The following is an 18,858-nucleotide window of genomic DNA, read 5'->3' as shown; positions in this document are numbered from 1 at the left end:
TGCAGCTTGCTTTTCTTCCTAAACAAACATGGTGTTATTTTATTTTAATCACGATTTATATACATGTATATTACACTTTGGAAACACTTGTAAATTTGTCATGCCAATGACGTAATCTGAGTCTGAATGGGACTGTGGGAACATGAGTGGAGGGAGCTGAGACTGGAGAGCGCCCGGCAAGAAAGAGAACAATTGCTGAGCTCCTTCACCAGCCCCTCCCCTCCTGTTTCTTGCAGGTTGCCCGAAGGAGAAGGGCTTAAGCCCTGTCTTCCTGTCTTGCCTGTACCTGGCCACATCAGCTTACTTACAGCCCGGACAGCCCGATGCAATAAAGTGAGCCCAGCCGAGCGCACACGTTTACGCCCGGTTGGACGCCCGTTTTGGACACGCTGGGCTAGCACCCAATGCAATAAGGAGATTAGTGCATCCAAAACCTACGCCCAAACAAACAGGTAGCTGACAGCCCTCATCGCATGTGGATGAGGCTATTAGCTATTAACCCCTGATGCAGAAAAATCGCTGGGCGCCCAACACACACTTTTTTTTAACGCTGCAAATCTAACTCCAGCCCCGGAACTGGTGCTGTCAATCCATGAATCAAGGGCTCAGGAGAAATGTTAAAAATACCGTCCTCTTTGTCTCCTTCTACTTAGTGTATTTGTGATACTTAAATATACTGATTCCGGTGTTTAAGAATAATGGTGTAATGCAATGGCTTGATGGAAAAAAATTCTGGATGCACAATATACACACACATATAGACGTGCTCCAGGCCGATTTTGCCACTTGCTATTGGGCGTGTATTTTGGATGAAATCGACCTGAAGCGGGATAGTGTACAAATCCTTAAGAAAACCTTTTAGCTCCCTTGGAATTGCCATAGCACGTAGTCACCAGCAGGGGGCAGCTCTCCCCCACAGATGCTCAGCTCCCCCTAGCTACTGATTATGTCCTAGGTGACGTGATTTTCACTTTCTCCTTCATACAAGGTTAAGTGAGGCATTCAGACATTTCCAGCTCTGATTCTCTGAATTCCACACTTCAAAACCCTTCTTTTTTCCCCTAATTTTGGGAGCTTTCTCTGCCAATCGTCTGTATCCTCCTGTCCTCTTGTCCTCTGCCCCAGTCCAGAAGGAGGGGGAAGTCTTGCTCCACTGGCAGCTCACTTTAGCATCATAGATAGCCCGGGACCAGAACCCCTATATCCGCATCTTCATCCAGCATCTGACAAACCTTTTCCAAAGAGTCAGGATTGGCTTGTTGTTTTTTTCATTGGGATTTGTGATGCCTGTGAACCTGCGGATACAGCTAAGGATAAAATCCTCAACTTCCTCTGCTCTCTGGTCCTCAGAGTTTCCCCAAAGCTAACATGATGACCATTTTGCCTCATTTCAAAAGCAACAGGCTAGGCCAGTTCTGGGTTTATCCCTCCCAGAAAAATCAGCATTATATCCATGCAGGACTGCATTGGTGTCTCCCTTTTGATCGGGTTATCCTATGTAAAGTACAACCGGGAGGAGGCAGCCAGTGGCAGCCGCTTCTGAGTTATGGCTGTGGGCACGTTTGGAGAACATGGGGTCCAGAAAGTCCAAAGGAAATTGATATTTGAGGGGTAAAAATGTTTTGTGGGACTGCGGGTGCCCAGGAGCAGAAGCTGAGTGGGCAAAGCTCCTCCAAGCATCTGGAAAGAAATACAACGAGTGAGGTGATCAAATTTGCGGATGACACAAAATTGTTCAGAGTAGTTAAATCACAAGCAGACTGTGATACATTACAGGAGGACCTTGTGAAACTGGAAAATTGGGCGTCCAAATGTCAGATGAAATTTAATGTGGATAAGTGCAAGGTGTTGCATATAGGGAAAAATAACCCTTGCTGTAGTTACACAATGTTAGGTTCCATATTAGGAGCTACCACCCAAGAAAGAGATCTAGGCGTCATAGTGGATAATACTTTAAAATCGTCGGCTCAGTGTGCTGCAGCAGTCAAAAAAGCAAACACACTGTTTGGAATTATTAGGAAGGGAATGGTGAATAAAATGGAAAATGTCATAATGCCTCTGTATCGCTCCATGATAAGACCGCACTTTGAATACTGTGTGCAGTTCTGGTCGCCGCATCTCAAAAAAGATATAGTTGCGATGGAGAAGGTACAGAGAAGGGCTACCAAAATGATAAGGGGAATGGAACAGCTCCCCTATAACAGTGGTTCCCAACCCTGTCCTGGGGACTCCCCAGTCAGTCAGGTTTTCAGGATATCCACCAGGAATATGCATAAGAGAAAATGTGCATGTTATGGAGGCAATGCATGCACATTTTCTCTCATGCATATTCATGGTGGATATCCTGAAAACCTGACTGACTGGGGAGTCCCCAGGACAGGGTTGGGAACCACTGCTGAATAAGGAAAGGCTAAAGAAGTAAGGGCTGTTCAGTTTGGAAAAGAGACGACTGAAGGGGATATGATAGAGGTATACAAAATCATGAAAGGACTTGAACAAGTTAATGTAAATCAGTTATTTACTGTCTCAGATAATAGAAGGACTAGGGGGCACTCCATGAAGTTAGCAAGTAGCTCATTTAAAACAAATTGAAGACAATTCTTTTTCAGTCATCGCATAGTTAAGCTCTGGAATTCATTGCCAGAGGATGTGGTTACAGCAGTTAGTGTAATTGGGTTTAAAAAAGGTTTGGATAAGTTCCTAGAGGAAAAATCCATAAACTGCTATTAATTAATAAGCAATAGTAGCTTGAGATCTATTTAATGTTTGGGTACTTGCCAGGCACTTGTGATTTAGATTGGCCACTGTTGGAAACAGGATGCTGGGCTTGATGGACCTCATGGTCTGACCCAGTATGGCAGATTCTCATGTTCTTATGAATCAGGAGGCAGTGGAAAGGTTAGCACAAGCACTCTGTGCTGGAGTTCTAACTCCCAACAAAAAGGATTCTGGGATATGTAGTTTTGCTTTTCTCCTGAGACAGACTCATGGGATGAAAGCTAGCCAGATATCTGGAAGGCTGGATAATATTCAGGGCTTCTCAGACCATCTGGTCACCCCATGTATACTCACCTCATGGTGAGGTGCTCCAAGGCACATCCACACCCCTATTTAACGAGGTCTCCTTGCTTAGAACTAAAGCCTTTTTTTGGGGGAAGATAGAAATGAAGTGTTTTGCCATCTCTCTGTGCCCTGCAAACTCTGTTTCCCACACTCCTTTTACTCCACTTCGTCTTGTCTCACTGTGGCTTAGACCCTTAAGAAGGCTGTATTTGGGAGGAGAATGAAGAGGGAGAGTATAGAATATAAGAGAGAGATGGGAGGATCCTCTCCTCTTACTCTTCCACTCACGCCCTCCCCTTCTGTCTTTTGTGGTCTCCCTCCTCTCAGCTCTTTCAGGTTCCCCCCTGGCCTCCCTCCATCTCTTCCTCCTTCTTTTTTTTTTTTGTAACGGTTGTCTTGCTCATTCCTCACCAGTCTCTCTCTTCCCTGCTCCTTCTTTTCTTCCTCTTCCCATGAAAGAGGCCCTACATGGGTTTTTTTGGAGGAGAGATGGGGGCTGCGTGTTGTCTATAAATCCGATTTCATCATAGGCACCTGGGTTCTGGTTTCTGCTGCACGGGGCTGGGGGGACAGCAGAGAAAGCCTTTAATTGTTCAAGAAAAGCCACAGGACCGTAGCCCAGCACGTAAAGGGCATTAACCTTGGGCCGGTCTGGTAGTTTAATGGCAGCGCCGCCCACCGCCATGCAGAGGGACCTCGACTGAGTCCACGACTTGCATCCTCCACTCCCTAAGTCGATCAGGACTAAGGTTGCCGGCTGGCTACAGGTTCTCAGGACAGGCCGATCCGGTCCTGGTTTTACCCCGCTGCTTGCATGGCCTTTGTCTTCCTTTTGCTAGAGACATCTGAACCCGAATCACTGCAGGCGGCGGGGTAAAACCAGGACTGGATCCAAGTGTTTTGAAAACTCTGGAGCTCGTTGGCAAGCCTAACCGGGACCGAGGATGCTACAGGGGCAGCGTCATAGTCTTGGGGATGGGGCTGGGTTGGAAGAATGGGGGTCAGAGGGGAATGGGCCACAATTAGTGACTGGTTTTAGAGCCCATGATCGCTGGAAGGAGTCCTGATGCCTGGCCCCCCCAGCTGAGAACTGTCGCTGCCATGACTGCAGTAAAATAAGCTGGAAGGTGATATAAAATAGGGGAGAAACCCCCCCCAGGCAGTGGCAAATAAAGACTCATTAGGCGGTAGCTCCATAGATGCTGATTCTGATTGAACTGGAAGTAGGAAGGAGCAGGAGGAAACTACAGGATCCCAAAGCAGGATTTGTCCTGTGCTAAAGATGCCCAGAGAGAGAGAGAGAGAGAGAGAGACCAGGCCATGGGTAGGGGGAAGGGGAAGGGGAAGGGGGAGAGAAGCACAAACAGGGACAACCACCCTGGGCCCTACACTGCCATGCTAGCCCCACCCAAATGCTATAATTTCAGCATTCCTCGGCCCCACTGCGGTTGATTTGCCCTTGGTCCCACGCCCTCTTCAGGGAAGTTTGTGTCCTGTCAAAAAGTTAAAGTGAGAATCAGCCTTGGCATTAGAGAAGCCAAATTGCCCAACCCTGCGGCCCCTCGAGCTCTTCCAAGACTGGAGAAGGGCGACAAAAATGATAAGGGGCATGGAGCGGCTGCACTATGAGGAAAGGCTAAGGAAGTTAGTGCTGTTCAGTTTGGAGAGGAGACGACTGAGGGGGGATATGATAGAGGTCTACAAACTCATGAAAGGACTTGAACGGGTAAATGTGAATCAGTTATTTACTCTCTCAGATAATAGAAGGACCAGGGGGCACTCCATGAAGTTAACAAGTAGCTCATTTAAAACAAATCGAAGAAAATTCTTTTTCACTCAGCGCATAGTTAAGCTCTGGAATTCATTGCCAGAGGATGTGGTTACAGGAGTTAGTGTAACTGGGTTTAAAAAAGGTCTGGATAAGTTCCTAGAGGAAAAATCCATAAACTGCTATTAATCAGTAAAGAGAATAGAGGCTTGAGATCTATACTTGCCAGGTACTTGTAACTTGGATTGGCCACTGTTGGAGACAGGATGCTGGGCTTGATGGTCTGACCCTTGAATACTGTGTACAATTCTGGTCGCCGCATCTCAAAAAAGATATAGTTGCGATGGAGAAGGTACAGAGAAGGGCAACCAAAATGATAAAGGGGATGGAACAGCTCCCCTATGAGGAAAGGCTGAAGAGGTTAGGGCTGTTCAGCTTGGAGAAGAGACGGCTGCGGGGGGATATGATAGAGGTCTTTTAAGATCATGAGAGGTCTTGAACGAGTAGATGTGACTCGGGTATTTACACTTTCGAATAATAGAAGGACTAGGGGGCATTCCATGAAGTTAACAAGTAGCACATTTAAGACTAATTGGAGAAAATACTTTTTCACTAAACGCACAATAAAGCTCTGGACTTTGTTGCCAGAGGATGTGGTTAGTGCAGTTAGTGTAGCTGGGTTCAAAAAAGGTTTGGATAAGTTCTTGGAGAAGTCCATTAACGGCTATTAATCAAGTTTACTTAGGGAATAGCCACTGCTATTAATTGCATCAGTAGCATGGAATCTGCTTAGTGTTTGGGTAATTGCCAGGTTCTTGTGGCCTGGTTTTGGCCTCTGTTGGAAACAGGATGCTGGGCTTGATGGACCCTTGGTCTGACCCAGCATGGCAATTTCTTATGTTAGTATGGCATGTCCTATGTTCTTATATTCCATTAGAAGCAGTGGAGGTGTCTGCCATTAACACTGCTTGCTGTTGCCCTCAGCCAATCAGAAGTCAGAATTCCCAATCACGCCCTATCAGATCATAGCTTTAGGAGCCTCTTGTAGCCCCTCTCCATCCCTGCTCCTACTCCTGGGCTTTAGCTCTGACTTCAGTTGGAGCCCCCCCCCCCCCCGCTCCTTCCCCCACCTAGTGGCCCCCTTCCTCCTTAGTGACCTTTCCCTCCCCAGCAGCTCCTTTCCCTGCTCTGAGTTCCTCTCTTTCACTCCCCGGGCTGTCCCTGTACCTCTGGCTCCTCCTCCCCCACCCAGCCTCTTCTGCGTTGGGCCGGCACATTCCAATAGGTGAACTGGGCGGTCGCCTAGGGCGCCAGCCGTTAGGGAGTGGCAAAGAGCAGCCATCCCACTCGTGGCCGAGGGGAATAGAGAGTCGGCGGGCCACAAGCAGCAGGTGCCTCTGTTTGTGTGTGAGTGTGTGTGTGTGAGTGTGTGTGTGTGTGAGTGTGAGTGTGTGTGTGTATGTGAGTGTGTGTGTGAGTGAGAGGGATTGTGTACGAGAGAGCAATGGTGTTAGTGAGAGAGGGTGGGGGGAGCCTGTGTAAGGGTGAGTGTGTGTGAATGAGACAAGGGACCTAAGTGTGTGTAAGAGAGAGAGAGGGGGCCTGTCTGAGTGAATGAGGTCGGGGGCCAGAGCCGGGGCTTGGACCGGGGAGGGGGGGGGGGCAAAGCAGAAGGTTCACCTAGGGCACCTAATACCCTTGCACCAGCCCTGCTCCTGCGCCTTCTTTGCCTTCCTTGCCTTCTCCCTCCCCAGCTCATTTTTCCCCTGCCTGGGCTCCTCCCTTCCACTCTTTGGACTTTTCCTTACCCATCAGAAATGCCATACTGGGTCATCAGACCAAGGGTCTGCTCCCTCCCTCCCTCTCCCAGGTGCTACCCCTGCTCCTTTGTCCCTCCTTCTCTCCTCCCTGCAGACCCTGAGCGCCTCCATTCCACCCCCACCTGTCTCCTTCACCCCTCCTCGGGCTCCTCCCTCCCCCTCCCTTTCCCTTCCTAGGCTCCAGCTTTCTGCTCCCCTTGCCTGACTCTTCCTTTTCCTTCCCCAGGTTCCTCCCTTCCTCTCCTCTGCTGCCCCTCCTCCAGCTCCTCCCTCTTCCCTCCCAGGCTCCTCCCGTTAACCGCCCCTCCCCCGCTCCCTCCTTTTCCCTCTTTCTCCTCCCCGGGCTCCTCCCTCCCCCTCCCTCTGCTCTCTCTCCTCTCCCCCCTGCTCCCTCCCTGGCTCCTCCCTTTACCTCCCCCCCCCCCTCCCCCTCCACCTGGACTCCTCCCCCCGCCGTCCGCCTCTCCGCGCTCTGCACTCGCCTGGTCCCCGCTGCCATGGACGGGCGGGGAGGAGGCAGCGGCGATCGCCGGGCGCCGACCCCGGGGGCCCCCAAGGAAGCGCCGCCCGACGAGCCGCAGCCCCCCCGGGCCGCCATGCGCGGCGGCTCCCGCCCGGGGCGCAGCACCCCCAGCTCCGCCGGCACCCCCGGCACCCCCGGCGGCAAGGGCAGCCCGAACGGCGAGTGCCGGCCCAAGGTCTCCTTCTCCACCAAGGACGGCGAGGCGGAGGGCGAGGGCGACGGGGAGGAGGGGGAGGGGGCCGAGGCGCGGGGCTCCCAGGCCAGCTTCATGCAGCGCCAGTTCTCGGCCATGCTGCAGCCCGGGGTGAACAAGTTCTCGCTGCGGATGTTCGGCAGCCAGAAGGCGGTGGAGCGGGAGCAGGAGCGCGTGAAGTCGGCCGGGTCCTGGATCATCCACCCGTACAGCGACTTCAGGTACCGAGGGCTGGGAGCGGGGGGGGGGGGGGGGCCGAGGAGACGGGAGCTGGGATCGCCCCCTTCCCTTCCCTTCCCCCTCACCTGCCTGCGCGCTGCAAGGGGGGGGGGAGGCGATGCCCCTTCCTCCTCCTCCTCCTTCCAGGGGCACTGACTACGGCAGGAACTGGGGCCTGGCAAGGTCCCTTCCTCCGCCTGGGCACTGAATACTGCAGGGGGCATTTGGACCTGGGCAATGCCCTTTCCCCCCCCCCCCCTCCCAGGGTGAACCTGTCTGTGCGATGACTCCTGCAGGGGGCAGGAGGGAGCCGGGCCTTGTTATGCCCCCTTCCTTCCTCTCCCCTGGGTAGCATCCGCCTGGACTCCTCTAATGCCCCTTTCCTCCCCCCCCCTCCCTCAGGGGGCATCCAGAACCAACCCTGGCTCCTGCAAAAAAAAAAAAAAAGGGTGGTCGATCGGGTAGTGCCCCTTCCCTTCCCTGGGGTTGGGGGGGGGGGGGGGAGGTGAGGCCACCCGCCTTCGAGGAATGGGGAGGACACCGAAGCCCCGTGCTTTCCTTCGGGTGCCAGCGGGAAGGACTGGGATCTGGGAATGCCACCCGGATCGGCTCCTGCAGGAGGACCCGCCGGGGGCCCCCGGATCTTCTCTCTGCTCCTTCCTTCGGCCCGTGACCCTCCATGCCCGGAGCCCGCATTCCAGCAGCTGGCACCGCTGGGTGCTGCAGGGATGTGAAGGTGACACTTCCCGGCTCTGTCCTTCTACCTGCCAAGGGACACCGAGCGCCACCCCAAACTTTACTTCTGCGGGGTAAATCGGACGCAGGGGAAGGTTTTTAAATTCTGCTCTGAGTATGAAATGTACTCATTCTCCAATCTGTTAGTGGGAGACAGGGTGTCTGTAGGTAGGGGGCTAGGGCTTTGCAGATGGGGGCTTTCGCTGTTGCGAGCTGCCCTCCCCTAACTCTTTAGCATGCTCTTCGCATGCCCATCGCAGTCCTGGCCTCGCTTTCTCTCGTTGCCTGCTGACAGTTTTATTTAAGGCGTCTCTGGGTGGGTTCAGGAGAGCTCGGGATTGTGCGGGTAAAGAGAGCCGAGCCCTGCTGTGATTATAGGGGGTGTCCTTGGGACGGCAGGAGTGACGCTGCATCCCTGCTGTCCCCCTGAAAGGCTTCTGCCCAGGCCGGGCTATGCTGACGGCGGCCTTGGAGCTGGGGACTGTGCGCTAATGGGAGGGTGGAATTGTGCGCGGGTTTGATGGAATAGTGGGGGGCGCGCGCGCCTGGCGCGTGCTGTAATGGAGCTGTCCCTGGTGCTGAATTTTGGAGGCCGTTCACACCGCTCCGGGAGGCCATTAAACCGCCCCTTACCCGTCTGATTTTTCGCTTCGCTGCTTCAGTGGCCGCTTTCCGCCCGCTTGCTTGCATTCCTCTCCCTAGCCCTCTCTAATCGGTCAGGGAAAGAGGGATGGGGAGTTTTAATGTTCCTCTAGTAAGAGGGGTTGAGCAGCAGGTATCGAGGGTCCATCTGTTTTGCACGCATAACATGCACTGAATGCATGAGAATTTGCAGGATTCACGTTACTCCTTGGTTCCTGATCTGAAAAAACAAGTGCTGTGGGTTTCCATAGACCCCACTTAAAGAACTCCCTCTGGCCTGCTTTGTTGTCCTGTGTGTTTTCAAGTGCAAGGTTCCTCCCCCTGCGAACTCTAGTGCGGGTCACATCCTTGCAGGCCTGTGAGAACCTAACCGAAGGGAAGACTGCGCCCTGCGTCCCTCCCTTCAAAAAAAAAAAGTAGGGATGCCTTTTACCTGTAGTACAGTACTGGCACAGATATTTCCCCCGCGAGTCATGAACGTGCGTGCCACACAGCACTCCGAAAGCTGCCGCTGCCGATGCAAGTCCCACCTTCACAGCTGACCCTGAGCTTCCTGTGCCCAGACGTAGATCAGGGACCGGATGTACCGAGCCTCCCCCCCCCCCCCCCCGGAGACACAGAATGGGAGAAGTTCTGCGGCGGGGCTGGCCCTCGCCAGCTTTGCAGCCAGTGATGCCTGCGCATTGCACGGACTTGCTCGCCGGGGTCCTGGCACCCGCTGCGGTAATACTAGAACTAGTGCCGAGGAGTTCCCCCCCCCCCCCCCCAAACTCCTGGGAGGTGCCTGTGATGCGCAGGATATTCCCAGCTCAAAGAAGATGGGCGTGGGGTGGGCAGCTTCTTTCAGGTACCAAGTCTGCATCTCTCTGGCCTCTTGCCCACGAAACCCTGAAGGATGGCAGAGGTCGGACGTATGTTAAACGAAAGCAGAGGATGGCATAGCTCAGCGTGTGATTAGAGACAGGGAAGTGGTTATTTTGTGCCGGTTATGGAGAATTCCCTGCATCGCTCTTCCATCCACACCACCACTATCTGTTTTGGCTGACACGTTTTTATTCGGGGGGAGGGGGAGTGTGTGTGTGGGGGGGGGGGGGGGAAGGTGTTTCTACTAATTTTGTTGTTCAGTGGCTCTGGGATATTGTCAGCAATAAGCAGTGAAAACTCCCCACAGGAGGGATCATCAGACTAAACTATTGGGCCTACAGAGCGAGGTGTCACTGTACCCTATGGTACTTGTGTCTATAGCCAGGGCTGCACGTTCACTCACACTTCCATGGCTGTTTCTGTCACCGGATTGGGGCTGCTCTGTACTCCCCTTGTCTAACTTTTGAAAATGGGTAAATCTTCTGCTTTGAGATAAGCCACATGTACTTGATTGTGCCTTCTGTGTGTTTGCCTTAGCTTTGTGAAACTCGCCACAGGCTGTTTTCTTCACCGGTCCGACAGGCCTTTAGCCGATGAACTTAGCTGGCTATTCAAGAAGAGATTATAGACCATTTTATTATTCCAACTGACGTTTGGTATAGTCTGATAAGTGAATGTATGGCCAATGTTAGAGGTGTTGCTGAGCAGAACAGTTTTATGTGCTTTGGGAGTATTTTTTTAAATGTAATTTACTGTTTGTGCTATGTTTTGTTTTATGCGTTTATTAGCATTTTAGATAAACCGGTTAGACATTATTTAAAGACATAAATAAACTCCAGTTAATGTTTTCTGTATTTCTTGGGGAGGGTGATCCTTATGGGGGCCGTCACAATCCAGTTCTGGATTGTGGATTGTGAAAACAATTTGAATTCTGAATTCCTTTCTTTTTGGGGAAAAATGTATATTTCCATCATATTTTATTCAGAAATCCCTTACCTTTAATTTTAGGAAAGTGCTTTTGTGCCGGACCTCTTGAGAGCCTCCTCTCAGGTCCATGACTCGCTTAACCCTGTCATTGCCAGGGGCTGACCGCCTGCTGCTGTGGACTCCTTCACACCGTGGAGGGAATCCGTGAGTGCAGAGGCTGCAAACGCGCGCTCTTTCTTTACCCAGTTTAAGCCTCTCGTTGTGCTTCTCCGAGCTCTGAGTGGCATTGAGCCCTGTATACGTGAAGTCTTTTTTGTTTGTTTGTTTTAGCTTGTCCGATGTGTTTGCTGGTAAATGGCCCCCGCCAGGTCAGCTTTCATGGCATGGGGTTTCTGCCCTGTTTTGCTTCGGTATTATAAATATATAACCCCCCCCGCCCCCAACTGATGAAGGTTGAAAGTTGCTTTTTCTTGGGCATATCTTACATAAACTGGCCTGATACTCCTTGACAGCGGTATGGCTGCCTCTTTCTTTCCTGATTTCTATCTCCACATGGTTTTGCGAGTCCTGCCGGACAATCGGGGGGACCCCCCCCCCCCCAAGTGCACGTGGACTCTGTGGCGCCTCTGCTCGGTCATCAGGGGTCACCAGGGGTCACCTTGGTAAAGATGGACCGAATCAGTGCAGCGTCCCTGAATCCCGCCGGCACCTTGGCGGTTCTCGTTCCGCAGCCCTGAGATAGAGGATTCAACAAGAGAATACGCGGGGAAAAAAATGCATTTTCCTTTCTGGAGGTGATCAGTACCGAGCCAGCAGTATAAGGTAATTTTGGGCGAGTTTGGTTTGTGCTAAAAGCTGCCTCCCATCCTGTGCCCGAAGCTTTTCCTCTTTGCCTTTGACGTCTCTGCTTCCTGATCCCTCCACCCCCCCCCCCCGGCCTGCTGTGATTATTCATTTACATGGGGGGGGGGAGGCGGAACTGAGACTGCAAATCATCCTATTTACAAAAATATCTCAGTAACGGGAATGGAGGGCTCTCTCTCTCTCTTATTGATGGGGAAAAGAAACTGCTGAAATTTTAGGCCTGACGCACAGCTACAGGAGGAATAAAAAAGGGTTGCGAGACAGCCCCGTTCTTCCATAGATTTCCAAAGGTAACTTTCAGACCGGGACTGTCCTCTGCTTTCGGGTGGGTGCAGGGTGGCCTCGTAGTGACGGGGCCCTTTGTCCTTAGGATTAGCTCCAGACAACATTATAGCTGCCCCTTTCCTTCCTTCAGCGCGCTGCCGGTCTCACACAACCAGGAGTCTTATTCAATCAGATCCCCGAGGCAGGCAGCAGAGGCACAGCCCGCAGGACCAATCGGCTGCTAATTTATCTGCCGTTCCTAGAGTGTGTCTTCTTGTGGTGATTGGATTGTTTAAGGATTCATTGTTGTTGGGAGCAAGGGATGCTGAACATATATATTCGAGGGCCTTGAAATGAGTCGAGGCCAGATATGGATGTGCTGAGATCTGGGACTGCGTTCCTCCGGTTCTATGGAGATGGAGCACTATATTTACACTCTGACGTTTTCTGTGCTTGTAATATGAGAGGGTACATTGACCTAAACGAGTTTAAAATATTTTCTTTCTTTAAGAACAGAGCCAGGCAGAAAGGAATATATATTTTTTTTAACCTCTCCCTCCCTCCTTCTGTCTCCCTTGTATTCCTTCGTCCCCTCCCCCTCATTCTTCAGCAGATTCTGCTGTGGTTTTTTTTCCTGTTATTTGAACATGCTCAGTGGCATCGGCCGCTTTAAAGTTGCTGCCAAAGATAGATTTTAATCACTAAACAGAGCTAAAGGAAGATAAAGGGACACAATAAATAAGTGGACAGAAAGATATGAAAAAAAAAATAAACATTATTCTGCAATCCATTTTATTTTGCATGTTATAACATATGTACTGTTTGTAAAATTGCCCTTTAATTAGGTTTAAACTTTCTCATATTCTTTTGCTTCCACTGAAGAGACAAATACATTTTTCTGGGTTGCAGTTGGGGATCAGAGTGACATGGGGGAAGGGGTGTTTGATGAGGCCTCAAATAGATTTCTGGAATGTGCCTTAAAGAGTATTCAAATATGAAAATAAATCGAATAGGGGAACCATTTTTTAAAATTAATATTCAGGTCTGAATTTAATACATGCCCTACGTCTATCGAGTTTTATATTCCAGCTATGCTGAAAATTCACTGGCGTGATTTTCAATTAAACACCAAAAAGCTAAAATTAAAAAAAGACAAGAAAATTGTCGAGCAGGAGTATTACATATTTGTTTAGATATTCCTAGAGTATGACCGTGTGTTTTTAAAAGACAACTGACTTTCTCGCTTCCCAGAAAGGCTTTTGGCACGGAGACGCTGGTTCTGGGGCTCGGGGAACTTCCGGGAGCTGTCCTTGCTCCTGAACCACTTTCAGCTTCAAAGAAATAGTCCAGATGATGCTAAAAGATTCAAAATAGCCGCGATACTAAAGGCAGACTCCCCCGGTTATAGTATGACTTTAGGGAATCCTGGAAAAATCCATAGACCAGCTTTAGGAGGTGTCGATAACAATTTATCACAGAACAAAAAAGTTACAAATGCTGAAAAGGAAACATGCTAGATAGAAAATAAATTCTCAATCCTATCTTAAATGAAGTCTTGCTACTGGAAAACTGAAAACCCCCTGATGACAGAGTTCCGGCAGTGGTGCTTTTTTTGCGCCAGACCCTGTAACCCCTCTGCAATGGTATTGCCTGAGGGCTATTAGAGGACATAACCTGTACTGGGGTCATTCCAGTACTGATGTGATAGATTAGGAGTGGACAGATACTGAATGGGGATTCTCTGGATACAGTAGAAAAGCTACACAAATCAGTATCGGGTATAGAGGTAGAGGAGGAAGTACAATATAGAGCAGGGCTTCCCAAACCTGTCCTGCTGACCCCACATCAGTGGGATTTTCAGGATATCACAATGCATTTGCATGAGATAAATTCTCATGTGCTGGGACTCCACTGTATGCAAATTTATCTCATGCATATTCATTGTGATATCCTAAAAACCTCACCAGGACAGGTTTGGGGAAACCCTGCTACAAAGCATAAGAGATGTGATGGATTTAGTCAGAAGATAGATTTCATTCCTTGAAAACAATCTTTCCTATTATTCTACATAATAATAGTAACTTTAGACCCTCTTCCAGATATGAACAATTCCTCAAAACGTGGGATATATTCTCAGTCTTATGATTGGAAAATATATCTGGTATTTTGTATACCCTTAATTAATGAGGTTTTACAATATAAATCTGATTAGTGAAAGATCAAAGAATTAATCACTCATCATTTTAAAGGAGGTCTGTAAAATCTTCAGGGATAAAATTTGTTTTCAGAAATGACCCGGAAAATTGACTTTACATTGAAAACACCACTATCAGACGCTGCAGTCTATGTGCAGTGCTTAATTGGAGACTGTGGCTTTAAATGGGTGACTGAAGATCTCCAGGGGAGGGGGCTCTGGGGTCCCTATGGAGAGATCTGCAGCAGGTCCTGCTGTACTTTAGCTGTAATCTCTATCCCCGCTGTTTGTTGTGTTTCAATTAGAAACCACAGCGTGGTGCAGGGAGAGAGGGGGATAGGGGTAGGAGGACCGCACACTGCTCACCTACTGATTCAAAAGGCTTCAGCGGATTCTCCCTCATGGGAAAAAGCGCGCTGGCTGCTTGGTATTGTCTGCGTGTTGAGGACTAATTAGCCATGATCCATTTTATTAGACTTGCCAAGAAGTAGTTGTCCGGCTGCATGGTCCCAGAGTACTCGGTCCTTATCTTCCTCTCTTGTTTTGACTCCATTCCTCACAGCCTGGCATTCCTAATGTCAGTGGGCATTTAAGAAAGTAAACTAGGTCAGGTGCTCTGAGACTAACATTCTTCATTACGAAGGAGAGGCACTGAAAACCAGAGTCTTGCTCTTAGTGGCATTATTATTAAGTTCATTTGCACTGTCGCTGAAGCAGAGGAGAAACCATTTTCATCCTTTCGGAAATTGACCTGTTCTTTTTCCCCTTAGTGCCTTTTTGTCTCTCCTAGGGTTTTTGTATTTGTATTTTTTTTTCCTGCTTTCTACTTTTTTCCTGATCTTCCTCTGGCTTGTCTCTGTTCTCTTTCCTCACACTGCTTCTCTTTCTCTGCTGTTCTGTTAAATAATAAAAAAGAACCAGCATGAGCAGAGTTTGCAGTAATGGCTGGGCCATTAGAACAGGGAGTGGGAAAAACCCAAAATATATGGAAGGCCAATACTTTTTTTTTTTTTCTGTTCAACAGTTTTCTCCTCTGTCTCCTCCCCTTCCTTCTTTGGACTTCTAACTCAATGGGATCAGACCTCTGCTGAGTCAGGGACTTTTCCACTATTTAATATCAGCTCCAGAGCTGATGCAAGGGTATTAGGCTCCCTAGGTGAAACTTACAGACTGATGTCCTTCCCCTAGACCTCCCCCACATACAATTAAAATTTATGCATTTATAATAAGGACATTCTGATAAAATACCACTTACAACAACATGTGCATTATATATCCACTTCCTATTAGAAAACAGACAAACCAGGCTGTTATAGATCCCTACCCAGAAGCTACATGCTAGCAGAATACCTCACCTCGGTCACACATACAGAACACAGACAGACCCTCACTTAATACAGAATAAACAGATCATAAAGTATACATAGAAATGTGCAGATAAATACTGGAAACCACAAGAAGCCAGATGCTATATGCAGTGAAACAATGCAAAACCAGAATCTCTATCACTCCTCAAAAAACATAAAACAATAAAATCATGAAATATAAAACATCAATCTTAATAGTAAAACCATACTAATAAAAATAATAAATATTTTAAAAACAGAAGCATCAAATAACATCCAATAATAAAAAATAATAAGGATAAAAATATATCCCCACTTTCCATACCTGGGAACTTAAGATTGTCATGGACTAGTTGGGGGGAAAGGTGGCAGTGAATACTCTTTCTCTTTTATACACATACGCACTATCCAATACTCATTTACTCACACATATACTCTCTCTCACATGCTTTCTTACACAAACATACATATTCTCTCTCTGACATACATGCTCATGCACACACCCACATAAACACTCATGCTCACTCACACACATGCTCTCACTCACACACACACACACACATGCTCACTCTTACACTCATACTCACATGTTTATTCACATATGCTCACACATACTCATTCACATTCTCTCTCTCACTCATACAGGCATGCTCTCACAAACATCATACACACATGCTGTCTCTCACATGCTTTCTCACACAAATGCTCATTCACAAGTACACGCACACACACACACACACACACATATACTCACTCACTCTTTATCTCCTCCAAAACAAGCAGCAGCAGCCTCCTCCTTGGGGATCTGCAGTTGAGACACCATCTCTCTCTCTCTCTCTCTCTCCTTGTGGGATGGACACTGCTCCTGCTCCTGTGGTCAATCAGATAGCTTGGTTAACACTGCTGCTACTTCTTCTCCTTTGGGCCATGCTCCGGGCCAATGTTGCTCTGCCTCCTGGGTCCTCCTTCCTTCTAGCCCCATGGGCTCAGTCAGTTCTCACACTCCTGTTATTTTTTGGGCCATGGGGTCTGGCCAGTGTTGCTCCATCATCGGGTCTTATTTTCTTCTGGCCCCAGGTGATGCTGCTATGCTGCTTCTTCTTCAGGCTGTGTGGTCCACTGCTGCCACTGCTGCTTCTTTGGGATTTGTGGGTCCAGCACCTTCTGCTCTGCCTCCTTTCTTCTGGCCCTGCAGTTCCAGCCAATGCTTCTTCTGCTTCTGCTCTTTTGAGCTGCACCAGCCCAGCGTCTGCTGCTTTGCCTGCCTCCAGACTCTCTTCCTTCCAGCCCTGCAGGACCAATGCCAATCAGGGCCAGTGGGAGCACTAAGCGACTGCACCCAAACTCTTGGTGCTCTAGGCCAGGGGTTCTCAACCCTGTCCTCGTGGCATACCTAGCCAGTCAGGTTTTCAGAATATCCACAATAATTATGCAAGAGATAGATATGCATACCATAGAGGCAAGGCAGGTAAATCTATCTGATGAATATTCATTGTGGAAATCCTGAAAACCTGACTGGTTAGGTGTGCCCAGAGGACTGGGTCCAGAAGCTCTGCTCTAGGGACCCCTGAGTTTGCCTAGTGCTTCCCACTGGCCCTGATCAGCTCCAAACTCACTTAACACAGTCATTGCAGGGAGAGCCCTTGGGAAGAGGAAGAAGACAGAAGAGAGATTGAGCCATGCACTAGAGCTTCTTCCAGAACCCCACAAATATGGACCCCCAAGTCTGGCCACCGAGTGTTACATTGCACAGTGATTGGGGACCCTACAGAATTTGCAGCCCCAGAGAGCCCAGGAATGGAAAACCTGACCCCAGCATCGAAATCGGGCAGGGCAGAAGTATTGCTGCTGAATCAGCCTGGAAGACCAATACTTGATCGGACAATAAAAATACAAGTTAACCTTTAGGGGAAAAGACAGCCTGGCATAAGAGCAAACCATTCTCATGTGTGTGTCTTTGCTGACTGCCTTTCATTGGCACTGTATACTGGCATCACACAGTTTTTTTATGTGCTAGTCTCAGGAGGCCAGAGGCTTGTTAAGAAACAGAAAGTTCGGTGACTGAAAGTCCCTGAAACAGCAAAAACAGTCAATGATTTCAGGACAAGGAATAGCAGCCCCAGTAGCAGAGTGTTCTGGGGCAATAGTATTCTGGGACGCTGGTCAGAATATCTGTTTATTAAATAATAGGATTGGCAACTCCAGCTCATTAGTTCATTATATCTTTGCATGTGTGGAAGGGACCTCGTTTTACTCCAGGAGTTTCGAAGAGTTTCTTTGCTGGTGGCTGGTGAGTTTCCAACACTTCTCACTGGAAAGGGCCTGCAGAACTGAAAAGATTTAGGGTAACCAATAACCATGAAAACCGTAAGTTGTTTTTAAGAGCCTGAGCACTTAGAATGATCTGTATTCACCACAGGATTGATTAGGAAAAAGGAGATCTGCGCATTAGACCCTGAAGCCGCCCAGGGGCTGCGGAGTTGCTTTCGGCATAGTTGATGACGTCAGAGCCGGTCACATTTGAACCGAACGCGCAATATCCGAGGTGCATTTTGCCTTCGTCGTAGTTTGCGCTTGGGATAAACAAGGGAAAGGGCAGGGCATGATCGTGCCGTCAGTTGCTAGCCCCTGACGACCATCCATGGTGTAGTGACACCCTGCCTCCCTCACTTTATAACTCCTGGTTTCACCTTCACCTGCCTTCTTGCCCATAATCAAGGGCATTTTATCCGGAAGAGACGCGCAGTATGTTTTCTGTAAACATAAACTGTATCTTTAAAGGTTTTCTTACTGTGTGGCAATAACATCTTTAAAGGCAAGAGCAGATACAATCTATCTAAAAAGCAAAGTCCTTGATCTGCATATAAGCAAATCTTTGAAGATACAGCCAGCCACTAATAACCGAAGGCTGATCTCAGATGCAGTCATGCAGGTTTCCTTTCTGATTATTTGGAAGAATGGCATGTGAAGAGAACTTGGCCCCTTCTCCGGGCAGTGAAGTCATTAGTCAGCTATGACATCATTAGCTGTTGTCATGGAAACGTCACCGAGCTTGAAGGGTGGGAGAGGGCCTCCCCCCCCCCCCCCCCCTTCCAAGGGGCAGCCATTTCAGGAGAGGTTTAGATGTGTTAATTTGAATCTGGAAGAGACTCTTTGAGGCACATTGAGACGAAATCTGGATTTTTTGTTGTTGTTGTTGTTGTAAATGTGCTGAGAATGAATTGTGGGGCGGAGAATTCCCCACGTAAGTGTTTACACAACAGTAAAGAGAGGGCGAGGTGGAGTAGGCATCATTGTGCTCTATCATTGCTGCCTTGCCCGGCGTCGTTCTTCTTTAATTTTAATTACCCCCCCCCCCCCTCCCCAATCCTCGCTGCAATATACGTGGTGCAGTTGGTGGGGATTTAAAAAAAAAAAAAAAAAAGCGTGAACGAGG

At 49.0% G+C, this 18,858-nt stretch overlaps 1 protein-coding gene across 1 annotated transcript in view; it reads left to right on the top strand.

Moving 5' to 3' along the window:
- Positions 1-7,138: 7,138 nt before the first annotated feature.
- HCN2 (hyperpolarization activated cyclic nucleotide gated potassium and sodium channel 2) overlaps positions 7,139-18,858 on the top strand; it is a 49,774-nt gene continuing 38,054 nt past the window's right edge. Inside the window, exon 1 of the mRNA XM_029612896.1 lies at positions 7,139-7,588. Coding sequence (XP_029468756.1) covers positions 7,149-7,588 — 440 coding nt within the window. The 5' untranslated portion in view covers positions 7,139-7,148. The remainder of the gene's footprint in view (positions 7,589-18,858) is intronic.

The sequence above is a fragment of the Rhinatrema bivittatum genome, chromosome 8, assembly GCF_901001135.1.
Source record: "Rhinatrema bivittatum chromosome 8, aRhiBiv1.1, whole genome shotgun sequence".
In the NCBI taxonomy this organism is placed as follows: domain Eukaryota; kingdom Metazoa; phylum Chordata; class Amphibia; order Gymnophiona; family Rhinatrematidae; genus Rhinatrema; species Rhinatrema bivittatum.
The sequence above is the reverse complement of the archived record's forward strand: the minus strand, read 5'-3'. Positions and strand labels throughout refer to the sequence as shown.